This window comes from Stegastes partitus, unplaced genomic scaffold, assembly GCF_000690725.1.
Source record: "Stegastes partitus isolate 25-593 unplaced genomic scaffold, Stegastes_partitus-1.0.2 Scaffold1130, whole genome shotgun sequence".
Taxonomy (NCBI): domain Eukaryota; kingdom Metazoa; phylum Chordata; class Actinopteri; family Pomacentridae; genus Stegastes; species Stegastes partitus.
The window spans coordinates 195192-209678 of NW_007578861.1; the positions used below are offsets into that span (position 1 = coordinate 195192).

Consider the following 14487-nt stretch of genomic DNA (forward strand, 5'->3'; position numbering starts at 1 on the left):
TTGCTTCTGTTCTCTGTACATCTGCACCTCTGTTAGGAAGAGGCTGTCAGCCCACTCAAATTTCTGCTGCCTTTTTTTTTTTTTTTTTTGTGTCTCTTCCCCAACGTTAGCCCTTCACCTTCCTCCTTACACAGCACTTATGTCTCTCACCACCTGTCCGCCTATTTTATGTCCATCAACAGACACTTTGCTTCTGTTCTCTGTACATCTGCACCTCTGTTTGTCTAACCCGCCTTTCCTTCTTCAGTGCTGGGACGCTGCCAGTCACCTTTCGCTGTCTGGAGGAAAATCTGAAGGTTGATAAGCGTGTGACTCGCTTCGTGCTGCCCATTGGCGCCACCATTAACATGGACGGCACTGCGCTGTACGAGGCTGTGGCAGCCATCTTTATTGCCCAGATGAACGACATCACCCTGGATGGTGGACAAATCATTACTGTGAGGTAAAGCACATGGTAGACATGTCAGCGTCTCATGATATTTTTCTGTTTTATACCTATGAGGTGCAATCAAAAAGTTTCAAAACCACAACAGTCAAAAAGAAGACACTAAATCTGATTTAAATGTTGCCACCATCCTCCCTGAGAGTCCTGTTTTGTGAGCGCTTTAAGCAGTGAATCTCCTTCTCTAGGTCAAAAGAGAAACACTTCAACCTGAATTTCATTTTAGGGAGGAGAAAGAAGTCATAGGTCGCCAAATTTGGCGAGTTGGGCAGGTGGGGAGCAACAATGTTGTTGCTGTAACCAAAAAATTAATGCGTGATCAATGCACTGTGAGCAGCCAAGTGCTAACCAGATGGTTTGCACTAAATGTTCTCCTTCAGATACCTCAGAATGTTACAGCAGAACTTGATGTTGACAGTCTGACCCTGGCGCACAACCCCAATGTCGAGGAAAATATTGAGCATCTTCTTGGTGTTCCCCTGACCTGGCATGTTTTCCGGCCTTAAAGAAAGCGATATCTTTTCAACTTTGAAGATTGCCGTTTCTTCACTCAGTGGTAGCTGTAGACCCACCTCTCGTCACCAGTAATAATTTACAAGAAAAAGGTCGGCTTATCCCGGACCTCTTGATGGAGATTCTCACAAACTTTGACATGTTGTTGCCTCTGCAGATCCACAGTAAAATTGCAAATGCACACCTGCATGTAGTAAAAAAAAATAAAAACATGTGTAGCACAGGTCCCGATAGATTGTGCAACATCATGTGGAATCTGTTCATGCACAACAGGATCGGAATAATAACTTCCTGATTGCACCTCGTACCTGATCCTTTTGTTGTGGAACGTGAGTTTCCTGTTTTCATTGACAGAGAACAGCGATATTACGGCAAGTGGCTTTGTTTGAAAATGTCTGTAGCTTTCCAAAACCAACAGTTTAACATTTACACCTGCTTTACACCACATTTGACTCAGCTGTGCTGAGGTGAGACAGGAGTCAGGATTTGCTTTATTTATCCTGTAATTAACTATTTCTGTTATTGTTGCGTGTGCAGCCATGTTTAACAGTATGCCAGGAATTCCAGGAAAGACTAAAAGTGTGCGCCATTATGTCCTAATTTAAACAAGTATCTCTTCTCCCACCTTTTCTCACCCGAGTGTGGCTATCTGGAAAAACATAAAATCCTTCTGTTGTCAGATGGCATTTTGTACAAACTTTGCAGCATAACCTGACACTTAGGATTTCTAAATGTAATCGGCTGCACTGGTGAAAATTAGGATCAAGCAACTTCACTGTGTCAGGAGGCATTTTTTGTTAACAAACAGAAGTAAACATGGCAACATTTTTAACTGCCCAAGTTCAAGACAGGTGACGTTAAATGCCTTAAATCAGCCATAATATGGGGATTTTATGTGAAAGCTTTGTCTTGAATTATCTTACCGACAAAAAGATTAATAATAATTTTCCATCTTAAAACCCTGTTAAAGACTAGTTTTGCTTAGTTTCCGTCAAACCCCACACCAGAAGAAATATAACTTGTGCCAACACAACAAAAGTGTCACAACATTCATGTTTGGAGGTCACAACACGGGCTGCATGTACCGTATGCTCCTGGTTAGTAAAAACAGTTTGAGAGGTTCTACAAGGGAAGTATGATTCTAAGCATTTCAATTTTAAGTAAAACTGTCAACAGCAAAAATCCCACAGTGCAAATTAAAACTTTGATTTGCAAATTCATTATTTTAGCACACAGAAGTCTAACTTACCACAATAAATGTCAATGTCAGTACACTGAAGCACTTCACAACTTGAAATACATCAAGATTTACATCTAATTTGAAACATTTGATTTGTTTTACATTGATATAAGGAGCCTGACAAACTTGAACATACTTGATCATGAGGGTTATTTTCTTCAGTACCTGTGACGAGCAGTTTGTTGTCCCTTGTTTTTTTTTTTTTTTACACCATTAGCTGATTATAATACATGACAGAAGGTCTTATGGTGCAGTCTGGTGAAATTTACTTGCGTGCTGTGGTGACAGAAAATCGCCTGGGCTCTAAGCATAAACCGCTGGGGCTAGCATGGCTAGCGTGCTAACAAATGCAGTACACAAAGTTGTAAATTATACCAAATTATAGAGTTTTATGTACAATTTACTTGAAACCCAACATGTTTCACCCTGTGCAAAGTGAGTTTTTTAACCGACTGCACCATAATTAGTACACCAGTGGAAGTCACATGACATAATGTCAGTAACTTGATTGGCATGTGTCTTGGTGCAACTGCAATTCTGTTGACTGCAGCAGTTGATAAGCTAGTTAGGTAAAAAAAAAAAATGTTTCACATGTAACATTACCCTGAATCTGAATATGCATTAGATTAGAACAGCTATTGGTGTAAAAAAAAAAAAATTCTAGGGATTATAAATTGACTTATGAGAACTGAAGCCAGTGTGTGATTATGTGTTTCAGAGTAAAACTCTGAAGTGAATGCAGTGAGGCAGCGATGAGATATTTGCTTCTCATTTCTGAGGTTTCAGCAAAACATTTAAGTCTGATTAAAACCAGTCTTCTTGGCTCAGACTTAGCTTGTGGTGGCCGCAGGTTATGAATAATGCTTACCGCTTTGAAGTTGTTTATTATATGTCTTTCATCAACGGCTGTTTACCACCAAATTCCAAAATCTCATTTTCTATTGTATCATCTGTGGTGAAATTGCTCTAAAATAAAATCCATATGCGCTGTGTAAATCTTTTGGCTGTTCCACTTAATCTCCCAGTCACTGGGAGGTGATAATTAGCGCTGCAGTTTGTCAGAAATAATTGAGATGTAATACAGAGCTGTGAGATCAGACGAACAGCATCGTGTGGTAAATATAACAGTGTAGAACAGCGTCCAAACTGGCCTGCATTCACATCTGGGATCAACACGAACTGATTATTCCTGTAATTCATGAAAAGCAGGATTTGTGTTTTACGTCAGGAAACATGTTGGGTTCTGAACAGGAGAAGTGTGCCCTTCTTGAGATACTGATTTTATACCAGTGTTGCGTGCATGGTGGGAAAAATGAACACTTATAAGTTGTTGGTATATGATGGGGTGTCCAATCCTGGTCCTCGAGGGCCACAATCCTGCATGTTTTGGATGTTTCCTTGATGATGGTGAATCAGACCAAATGATCTGACATGTAGGTTGTTGAGCTGCAACATACAAAATGCTGCTTTCAAAGTTTATATTTGACTTTTTGTCTGTTTGCACAAAATGCAGCCACACTGACAACTTCTTTGAGATGTTAGTTTGGAGCTCACTCTTGTAAGCGTTCAGATAAATAAGCTAGACCTTGCGATCTCTGTTATGTTGGGTGGTTCTCCTTATTAAAGTAACATATGATTGTCTGACCAATGAGAAGTTGGTCAGATGACAGCATATAGGCCAACCAGTTGATCTGGAGAGTGATCTAAAGCCCTAATCTAGTCCATGTAATGCAGAAAGGTTAAATATCTTCTATGATGTTAAAGAAATCCTGAGCTAAATGGTTAGGTCTTGTTACCCTTTCCTCATTCTAAAGTCAACTGGTATCCAGTACCTCTTAGGTCTCGTTTACTTCAAGTTAATGGGGCTTATTGGCAGCCGTTGGACTGACTAAGCATGCTGAATCAGCAGTGAAAGCACTTGTGAGTCCTTTGATTGCCTGTTTAACCTAGTGAATCAGTGAATTCCACTATTAAATGCGGTTTCATCTGTGCTTTTTCTGATGGTGCTACAGTCCAGCAGCACAATGGTCTGTTAGTTGTGGTCGTTTGGCAGAAACACTAATTTTTTGGCATCAAATTGTGCACATGGAATAAATTCTTATGTGTGTCTAAAACACCTCTTGTACTTATTTCTCAGTCTGCAGGGAATTATGAGATACGTCTGTTGGTTTTGGCTGCATGATACCACTTCTTGAAAAGCCTGGATTCAACAGCCATTCACAGCTTCTCAACACGAGTGTGAAGTAAAAGAAAACTTTATAGTGCAGATTAGATTTTTTTACAAGACAATTTCTCAGTTGGTGTTCCAAGGTTATAACAAGGCTGCTTCTTGCCAAGATACAGAGCTTACATGGTGGCTTTAGACTTTTTTTGAGTGCAGCTTTTAATAGAAAACAGAAGGTAACGTGAGGTGACGAACATGCTTGACTAAATGGCTTTGTGTTTTCCCTAAAACACATGTCAGTTAGTCATGCAACCAAACATTTCTCACTGCAGTGAATAAAATATGCCAAAATCTATTCTTCCTTCTGCAGTATGACTGCCACCCTGGCCAGTGTTGGCGCTGCCAGTATTCCCAGTGCTGGACTGGTGACCATGCTGCTGATCCTAACTGCTGTTGGCCTGCCCACCCAGGACATCAGCCTGCTGATCGCTGTCGACTGGCTGCTGTGAGTCAGGTGTCTGATGAGCAGGCAATAAAAATCACTGCTCTGTGGTTCATGTTAGGGCAGTGACACTCTCTTAAACATTTGTGAGAGGGGTTGTAAAAATATTGGTGCTACTCAGCCAATATTTCACTTGCTGACACTGATACTGTTTGTCCACTCAGTGACAGAATGCGTACCTCCATCAATGTGGTGGGCGACTCATTCGGTGCCGGCATCGTGGATCACTTGTCTCGGGCGGAGCTCGCTGAACTTGACGCCGCAGAAATGCAAATGCTCCCGCCAGAGGAGGAGCTCGATTTCATCCCCCCACCGCCGATCCTCACAGAGATGGACCTGGCTGACCCCCTCAAACCGCCCGACCTGCCACCTCGCTCCCCTCGTCCACCCAAACAAAACCACCACGGCCACATTTTCTCCCAGTCCCACTCCATCACTTACTCACCGTCTCGTTCTGCCCGATCTCCGTCACCACCCTCCATTCGCTCACCCTCTCCGCGCTCCGTCTGCTCCCATTCCCCTCGGCCTTTCCGCACTCATTCACCACGCCTCCTCCGCAGGACGGAGCCGGGATATTGCGCCCTGCCCAGCTGTGATAACCAGGTAACTATCTTCCTCCAGTGTTCTTCCTGTACTGTAAGTCAGTGTTTATCTGTGCCACAGGGCTGCCTTTAAAATGGCTACAGGAGCACATGCAATAGATACATAAATTATATGTGTTTCCTTAGGGGGGTATGTTGATTAAAAGTGAGTCACTCTGTGTCTCATCTCAGGGGTTTCCTCCTTCCAAGTCCACATTTCAAATGCAAAAACATCACGAGAGGTCGCACAGAGGCTCCTCTAAGTCCTGTAGGTCATTTAGTAGCCTTCAATCCTTCACAAAGTAGCAAGTATCCTTCAAAGGAGGCGACCTTTGAAATGGGAGAAAGGGACTGTACTGACTGTGCTTGTTCCACACCACAGTATAATAGTGGGCCAAACATTTTATGCTCCTTGTCATGTTTTTCTCTGGTCAAAACAGGAACCGCTGAATTAAACATGTATTTGCTGATGTTTGCAGTAGGGCTTTTGGGAAAGGATCTCATTGTGTAATCGATTTAAAACATAATGGAGCATTACCACATGAATTTAAAAACCCAATGACACATCAATTTAAATTCTGGGTCAGACGTGCTGCAACACGTACGAGGTGTTGCTAATAGATCACGAGACTGGGCTTTTGTGAGTCAACCACATATTGTACAACAACAACCCTTGAGAGTTTGAATCAGCTCATATCAAAAAATTATTTATAGAGGTAGTTGCTGCTGGACTTTGGAGGTGCTTGGAGTTCCAGCAACATGCTCTCCTTTGACAGTACCCAAACACAGCGAGAAAGTCTTAATTCTCCAGATACCCTGTGCTATGTCCACCCTCTGACCCCCCACACCTTGTAAATATTACATTGATACACTGTTCGAGCCAAATCTGTAGCCAGCTGCTAAATGCTGTAAAAAGTGCAAAGTCACAGCTTTTCAGAAAATCAGTCAGTAATTGATTGGCCCTTATATCCCTGCATATCCTTAAAAAATTACAAGCTTGAAATAGACCAGTGTTAAATGTGTGACTAAAATGTTAGGGTTAATTGTAAAAATTTGTGTGGGGAAAAAAAGGTAGAAATTCACAAAGCACAATGGAAAACATGCGGCATGTATATGTACATGTATGAATGTATAAACTAAGTTTACGTTATTATGTACACTGATCAGCCACTGCCTTAAAACCGTCTGCCTAATATTGTGTAGGTCCGTTAAAACAGCTCTGACCCGTCGGAGCGTTGACATAGAACCTCTTGGGGAATTTTGTGATGTCAGGCACCAGGATGTTGGCAGTAGACACTTTCGGTCCTGTGGATTGTGAAATGGGAGCCTGTGGATCGGGCTTGTACCAACGTAACCCACCTATCATTGTTTAGATCTCTAAAGTTTGGGTCAACAACTTTTTGTTGTGCTTCTTGAGTCATTCCTGAGCAGTTTTTGCGGTCTGGTAGAGCGCATTGTCCTACTGGGGGATGCCGCTGCTATCAGGGAGTGCTGTTTCCAGTCTGCAGCAATGTTTAGGTTGGTGGTACGTGTCAAAGTGACATCCTCATGAATGCCGGGAACCAAGATTTCCCAGCAGGGCGTTGCACTGTAACAATATAATCAGTGTTATTCACTTCACCTCCAGTGGTTTTGGTGTTGTGGCTGATTGGTGTTTACTCATAATATCTTAAAAATGTGTGAATCTAGAGGGTAAGAAACAAAAAACCTTGATACAAACCAGATGTGAGCTCGCTGTCAATGATCTACCTGAAACACTTTGCACTCTGCGTTCTTGTATTTTGTCAGATGAAGTGACGACAAACTGGTACATGGTCTCATTTCTTTCTGTTTGCGTTCTTAGATTCCCACAATGCCTCGCTCCTACAGAGAGAGAGGCAGAGAGCGAGAGAGAGACCGGGACCGGGAACGAGAGCGACTGAGGCGAGAGAGCGAGACCGAGGAGGAGGAGGAGAGAGACAGGGTTTTGTGTGAAATGAGTGATGGTGAGGAGAGTGATGACACTGCGTACGATCGGAGGCACGCCGTCCCGCCGAGTGACCTGCCGTGATCGGATTTTCCCAACAGAAAGCTTCACGGTCGATTTGTTTCAGTCTCATGACAGATTTTCCCTCTTTCAGCTTTACTGTTTAGCAAGATCTCAGTGGAGGTCCACAGTGGATTTCCAGCTGGTCACACTGCTCATCTTTGATCAGTGAACTTGACATGTATAGATTTGAAAGTATTGCGATGACAACATCCTGTAGCTTTACTGAGAAGGGCCCTTAAAACCAGGCCTCAGACTTTTGCTTTGTCTCAGGCCAAAGCAAAAGTCTCTTTTTGATGCAGAAGTTAGCTGAAAGAGTTGTTTTTCTCCTCATCTCCGTTGCTGTCTTGATTTATCATTTCCAAACTTAAATCAAACCTAAAAACACTCCCGAATGCCTGCAGTTCCTCAACTTTGAGAATCGTGAGTTTGTTCTTGATGGGAAAAGTATGTTGGTGTTCGTACCAGCCTTTAATCGCACAACAACAGCTTGTTAGTTACTCCTTTACTTTTGCTCAACTCAGTATCTTCTTCTTTTACTTTCTTTACAGGATGTGAGCACTTCAAAATTTGAAGGAACAGTTTGATATTTTGCGAAATTTTTACTTTCTTGTAGGGAAAACAATATTGATTCCACGCATATCTTTACAGCAAATGTCCAGCAATTAGTCAGCTTAGGCTAGCTTGCTCTGACGAAAGGTAACAAAATCCAGAACCTCTAAAGCTCACTAATTAGCGTGTCATATCTTGCTTGTTTAAAGGTCTCATACTGTGCCCCTTTCTCGGAAACTGTGGTTGGACTTGCTTGCCTTTTGGAAGAGCAAAACTAGCTGTTTTCACCCTGTGTTAAGTGTTTATGCTAAGCTAAGCTAACAAGCTGCTGGCCATCACAGTCTTACACTAAAATGATGTAATAGATCTGTTGGTCCACAGCTCAACAACCTGTTAGTTTCACAATAATGGCTGTTGAATAGTGAGATGCCTTTGTTTTTTTTGGCATAGTTTGTGTTGTCCTGCATTCATGTTGCAGGACTCGCAAGTTTCCTTCTTTCTAAACAGCAACAAAGTCTGCAGAAAGGGATTGTTGTTGTGTGTCGTTTTCGCTCATTATTTTCAGTTGTTTAAGCTACAAAACAAATTCATTAACTTTAGGCACCAAACCTACTTGGTTAGGTTTAGGAAAAGATGGGGCTTAAAGTTGAAACAAAATTCTGCAAACACTTTTTCCTCGCTGTTAGCTTTCGTTTGTAGTTACTGTTTTCTGATGTTTTCAGTTGCTGTTTGCTTTTGTTGACACAAAAAAAACTTGGTTAACTTTAGGCTCTAAAACTACTTGGTTAGGTTTAGGAAAAAAAGATGGTTTAAGCTAAATTCCACCTCAAAACCCTCATTGGTGGCTATTTGCTTTCATTTTTAGTCACTGATTTCAGTTTTCAGCTGTTGTCTGCTACAAAACTGCTTCATTAACTTTAGGCACCAAAACGACTCAGCTATGTTCAGGAAAAGATGGTTGGGGTTAGAATACACCCACGCAAATGACAATTTTACAGTGTTTTTTGTGAACAGAAAATGTTTTGTGCCGTGGATGAACTCAGCTATTTCACGTTTCTGTGTGAGACTGGGCTGTTCTGGCTGTAACCTCATTTTTACAGATTTAAAAGTGATTAATCTCTTCATGACTCTCAGCAAAAATGTGCATTTTTCAAAATGTCGAACTCTTCCTTTAAATGACCTCAATAATACAAACACATTGTAAATGTAAATGAAGAAAATAAACAGCCAGCAGACATTATTTTTATACAGTTCTCCACCTCCTTGCATCTCTCTACATTCTCCTCCTCGGTGCTCTTCTTAGCTCACTTCCCCACGACAGCAGTCACTGTTGATGTTAATATTGTCGATATTCTCTATGGTTTGTAATTTCTTGTTGTGGTCCGATGTGTGAAATGATGAGTACTAGGCAAGATGCTGTTTTAATTTTGTTGTATGTTTAAATTTATTTAAATCTCGTTTAACATTTTAACTGTAAAATAACTTAATTGGTCTCCTTTCTCCCGCTGAATTGCCTTTCATTTCAATTTGAAGTTCATTAACTGCCTCCCTGCCATCCTTAAGTCTTAATTCAGATTCACAGGTCCAGGTTGTGTGTATATTGTATGTAATAAAATCTTAGAGATTTATTTAAAGTAACTGCAATTCTTCTGTGTGTTCTTTGCTGATTAAGTACCTTGTACAATCTGTGCGAGGATTTGCAGTGGAAAGGGGACACGCGTCAGTGTTTGGTGACTAAAGACAGGAAAAATCCTGCAGACAAAGATATTACTGGATGGCAAAGTTGCAACAGACACACAAACGAAATATCCACATCGCACACCAGGCTGTGCTTACACTTTGATGAGACAAAGACACACAGATACCAGCGCACTTAATCCTCTCAAAGAAGAGTTAGAGATGGGTGAGGCAGGAGAGGGTGATGGATGGGAGAGGAATCGGAGGGCGGCAGATGGCCAGAAAGACGTCAATCCTTTTCATTCTTCCCAGACAGCATAAGGGCACTGTGTGTAATTGCGAGCAGGGCTGACGTTAGCTTCGGCTCCGTGCACGTCAGAGAGGGGAGCCGAGCGAGGTAGAGGGAAAATTTGAAAGGCTGCGGGTCAGCAGAAACCCGAAAATTTCATGTTGGCGTTTTGTGAAAGTCACAGTTGTGCAGATTGACTGAGTGTTTCTGGGTGTTCTGGTGTCCATTAAATGAAATGAAGCACTAATCTGGCCTGTAGCATGAGAGAGAGAGTCGGACTTCCAACACATGACATGAGGATATCACACCATCTGAGGCGACAGGGGGGTCAGGAATTTAATCACTGCAGCCATCGTGGTTGAGAGGAGCATCATCTGCTCCAAAACCACGTTGATTTTCTTTGCTTCAGCCCAGTGTCAACATATTCTCAAGCAGTCCTAAGTCCTTTTACTCAAGTACTGTACTTAAATACAAATCCAAGATACTTAAGGTGCATAAAATGGAAAAAACACAAGTACAAATAGATGGTACTTGTGCTTTAGTTTTTCCACTTCATGCAGCTTTATACTTCACTACATTGGACAAATCTTGTACTTTTTACTTCACCACATTTGCCTGACAACTTTAGTTACTTCAGATAGCAGTTGTTCACACATTTCCTGTCCATTGCACCCTTGTATCTCTTAATGTGGTGTTGTAGGGGAGTTTAAACTAAATGATTAAGTGTTTATGAGTTAAGAATAATGTACTTCTTAAGATGCATACATGATCTTTACTAGTGAGGCACGATATTAAAATTTCTGGCCGATGCCGATATCCGACATTAAGATTTCTGATATTGACGATAACCGATATTGACGATGTTGATATTCAATTTTTGTTCACACCGAAAAATGAGTATGAGTAAGCACTGTGAGAACGTGAAAAGTATTCAAAGGAAGCCCATACCAAATTAAACTACATAGTCTTCTTAATTCTGTAACAAAAGTAAAACATACTTAAACATATTTTAACATATTTAATGTTCAGGTCCAGGACCATTTAAGTAAAAACATTTGTGAGATAGCAGCAATATCAAATGTAGAGACGAAGGCGCTAATGTTAAACAATCATCAGTTTTTCACATTGACTAAATTTGTTCATCAGACCGATACCAATATATGGGGAAAAAAAAACCACTAATATTGTCCGATACCAATGTGGTCGCTGATATATCGTGCATCCCTAATTTTTACTGTAGGTTAACCTGCCCAGTAGTACGAAAAGTAGTTTAAATGAACTCATGTAATGATTTACAGCAGTACAATGCAACAGTGCTGATCCAAAAACATCATATGCAGCAGTAAAATACTAACACAGACCATTTTAGCTCAGAATGAGTACTTTTAGTCATACTCTTTGCTGATAATACACACTTTTGCTTTAGTAAGGTTTTGAGTAAAGGACTTTTATAGTGGAGTATTTCCATACAGTGGTATTAGTACTTTTACTCAGGTACAGTATTTGAATACTTCTTCTACCACTGTTCTCAAGTCTTTAGTTGTTTGAGACTTTGAGACTAAAATTGTTAATTAATTCAGCTCTTTGACATTATTATCACAAGTCAGTGGGTATTAATGGATAAATTACTGGATCTCAGGCTAAGTAAATCACAGATATAGACATATACAAATGGCTGCAAAAATGAATCTGATTGATTGTAAAAATCTGGAGAATTTCCCAGAACTCAAGGTGAAGTTTTCAAATGCCTTGTAATATAAAAAATACACAACTTAAAAAATGATATTGGGAAGATTTTTAAGAAAATCATCAGAAACACCAAAAAAACATTTACCTGATTGACTCATCAATTAGCAGACTGATTGTTTCAGCTCTAAATTAATTACATTATTAAATTAACAGCAAAGTTACAAACTTTAGTCAAACTTTAAATAATTTATTACTGGCTAAAAATAAAGTTTCACAAATGATAAAGGTTAAAAAAAATAAAAATAGCCAATTTTCCTTCCTGCCCCAGAAACTCTTGTCTTTTTTTTGGGCAGCATGGAATGAAAGCAGCATAATACAAATCATCTTGGTCATATGCTATAAATGAAAAGGATCATCTCAAGATGAAAGATGTAGCATTTGGATACTCTGAAGTCTTTTACGTCATATTATTGTAAATCAAACCCACAACGCAGCAGAAGTGAGGCAGGCGTCCTGGTTTGTGCTGCGTAGCCGTTTTAAAACTCAGTCTGACATCTAGAGGCGAAATCGATCATCACATGATGCAGCAGACGTACAGATTGAGTCATTTACTCTGAACATTTACAAGATTTCATAGCTAAAAGTGGTGTGTCCCGTGTTCACCACCCTCTATGATGCTTTTGAAAAGTTTAGATTTGAACACACATCATTGCATCCTCTAAGAATCACCTCACAAAGGAGTCGTCTGGAAAGAAATTTAGAAATCCATGACATGAGAGTAAAACATGACCTTTATTAAGTAAAGAAAGACATATAAAGGCACATCTGTCCTCAGAATATATGCAGGTCACACTACATTCACACAGTCAAAACACATTTTGAAGGTGTCTTTTGAAGGATCTTTCTCATCTTTTAATATGAAAACAGTAAAATAAAGTGTAATCACACATAACAGCAGTACTGGCCTCCCTCTACTGGCCTCCTGTCACTTTAAGGATGGATTTATCAGATTTTATTGCTTGTTTTTAAGGTTTTAAGGCACGAGTTGGTGCTACCTTATTTACTATTATCATCATACCTCGGTTAGAGCGCTGAGGTCGACCAAACCACTTGATCTTGAATGTTCTTAGATCAAGACACAAAAACAGAGAGAACTGAGCCTTCTTGGTGGCTACTCCTAATATCTGAAACAGTTTTCATGTAAGAAGTGCTCAGACGTTTTCAAATCTCTTTTCATTAGCATCCGATTTAAGTAAACACCCTGACTTCATCTCTTACAGTGTTGTAGCTTATTTATTCTTATCATATTAATGACTTTTATGTAGATTTGCTTTCTGGTCATTGTCTGTTATGCCCTGCTGCTTCAGTTGTGCAGCATTTTAATGCAACTCTCTAATGAGATTAATAAATAAAATACATTCTTGAGGGGAAAATCTTTTTTTTCTTTTTTTTAAATTAAACATTCACCTCTTTAAGACTTGAAACATGTTTCTATAATGTAATGGTTCTAATTCATTGCAACAGTGACAAATATTCACAAAGAACTCACCCTAAAACATACAACATGAAACAACCAACTTCTCTAATGCCAGTCTATAATGCTGGCATCTTCCAAACACTCACACCATCCAACTGACATCTGCAAAGCTCTAAAGCTGTGCTATAAAACAAAATGCATATATATCATAATGCCATGATATACTCTACTTTAAAAAAATAAAATAACTTCTGAATACAGAGAGAAATGTCTCGAGTTGACTGTAAATGTAAATCTTAACATAGCTTCCTGCACTGATGGCTTGTAAAACTAATTCTGACTCGCTGATTTGCAGCTTTGCCCCGATGGAGGTATTAAATCTCTACAGGTTCACACATCTGTATCATCTCACAGTATAACTCTATAGTCATCACGTCGTCCCTGATGGCAGAATAACGAGTTTACAGGGGACAGCAGTGAAGCAGATTATCTTGCGGGAGCGCTCTGAGGATAGCTAAGGACATTTTGATCCTTTTTACAGCTGTGAAATCACATCACCATCACAATTCAGTGTTTGTGACGTTTCACGTGTACGTCAAACGGAATAGCAGAAGAAGCTCTGCTGGTTGATGCAGCTCTCACAACAACAACATTTTTTTAAATAAAATAACTTGAAAATGTAATCATTAATGCAGTGTGCTGTTAAAAAAAAAAAACACTTTTTAAACTGTTAAACTGTAGTGTTTATAAACAAATATCCATTGTAACTTTGATTAATTTTCTTCATATATACAGCAATGTCAGTCAGTAATTGATTTGCTGATAATAGGGATTCAGGACACTTTTTATTGGTCGTGTGCTGATATTGCTGGTAAAGCCACAGAGACATAATTCGGGGTGCAAAAATAGCTGTTAGATACGAGGTGTGTCAGAAAAGTTCAAGGACTGGTCTCACAAAAGATTTATTTCAAATCTAAACTACAAACTACAAGTTTTCCCCTTCCAAGTAATCCCCCTGCAGTCTAACACACTTTCCCAGCCTTCTCTGCCACGCCGCCATGTACTCTTGGAAGGATTCTTCTGGGATCCTCCGCAACTCCGTCATCACAGCCTTCTTGATGTCGTCCACGTCTTTAAAACGGGTCCCCTTGATGACCCCCCTTGAGCTTGGGGAAAAAAATCCCATGGAGCCAGGTGGGGTGAGTCGGGAGGTTGCTCCAGCACGGTGATGTTCTTCTCAGCCAGGAACTGTGGGATGCTCAGGGCAATGTGAGCAGGCGTGTTGTCATGGTAAAGCAGCCACAACTTGTCCTGCCACAACTCTCGCCTCTTAGT

General features: G+C 40.3%; 1 protein-coding gene across 1 annotated transcript in view; it reads left to right on the top strand.

Moving 5' to 3' along the window:
* The window catches only part of slc1a9 (solute carrier family 1 member 9), a 16402-nt gene extending 8591 nt beyond the window's left edge, over positions 1 to 7811 (top strand). Inside the window, exons 7-10 of the mRNA XM_008296467.1 lie at positions 248 to 442; positions 4730 to 4864; positions 5026 to 5464; positions 7286 to 7811. Of these exons, the coding sequence (XP_008294689.1) occupies positions 248 to 442; positions 4730 to 4864; positions 5026 to 5464; positions 7286 to 7492 (976 nt within the window). The 3' untranslated portion in view covers positions 7493 to 7811. The remainder of the gene's footprint in view (positions 1 to 247; positions 443 to 4729; positions 4865 to 5025; positions 5465 to 7285) is intronic.
* Positions 7812 to 14487: the final 6676 nt, after the last annotated feature.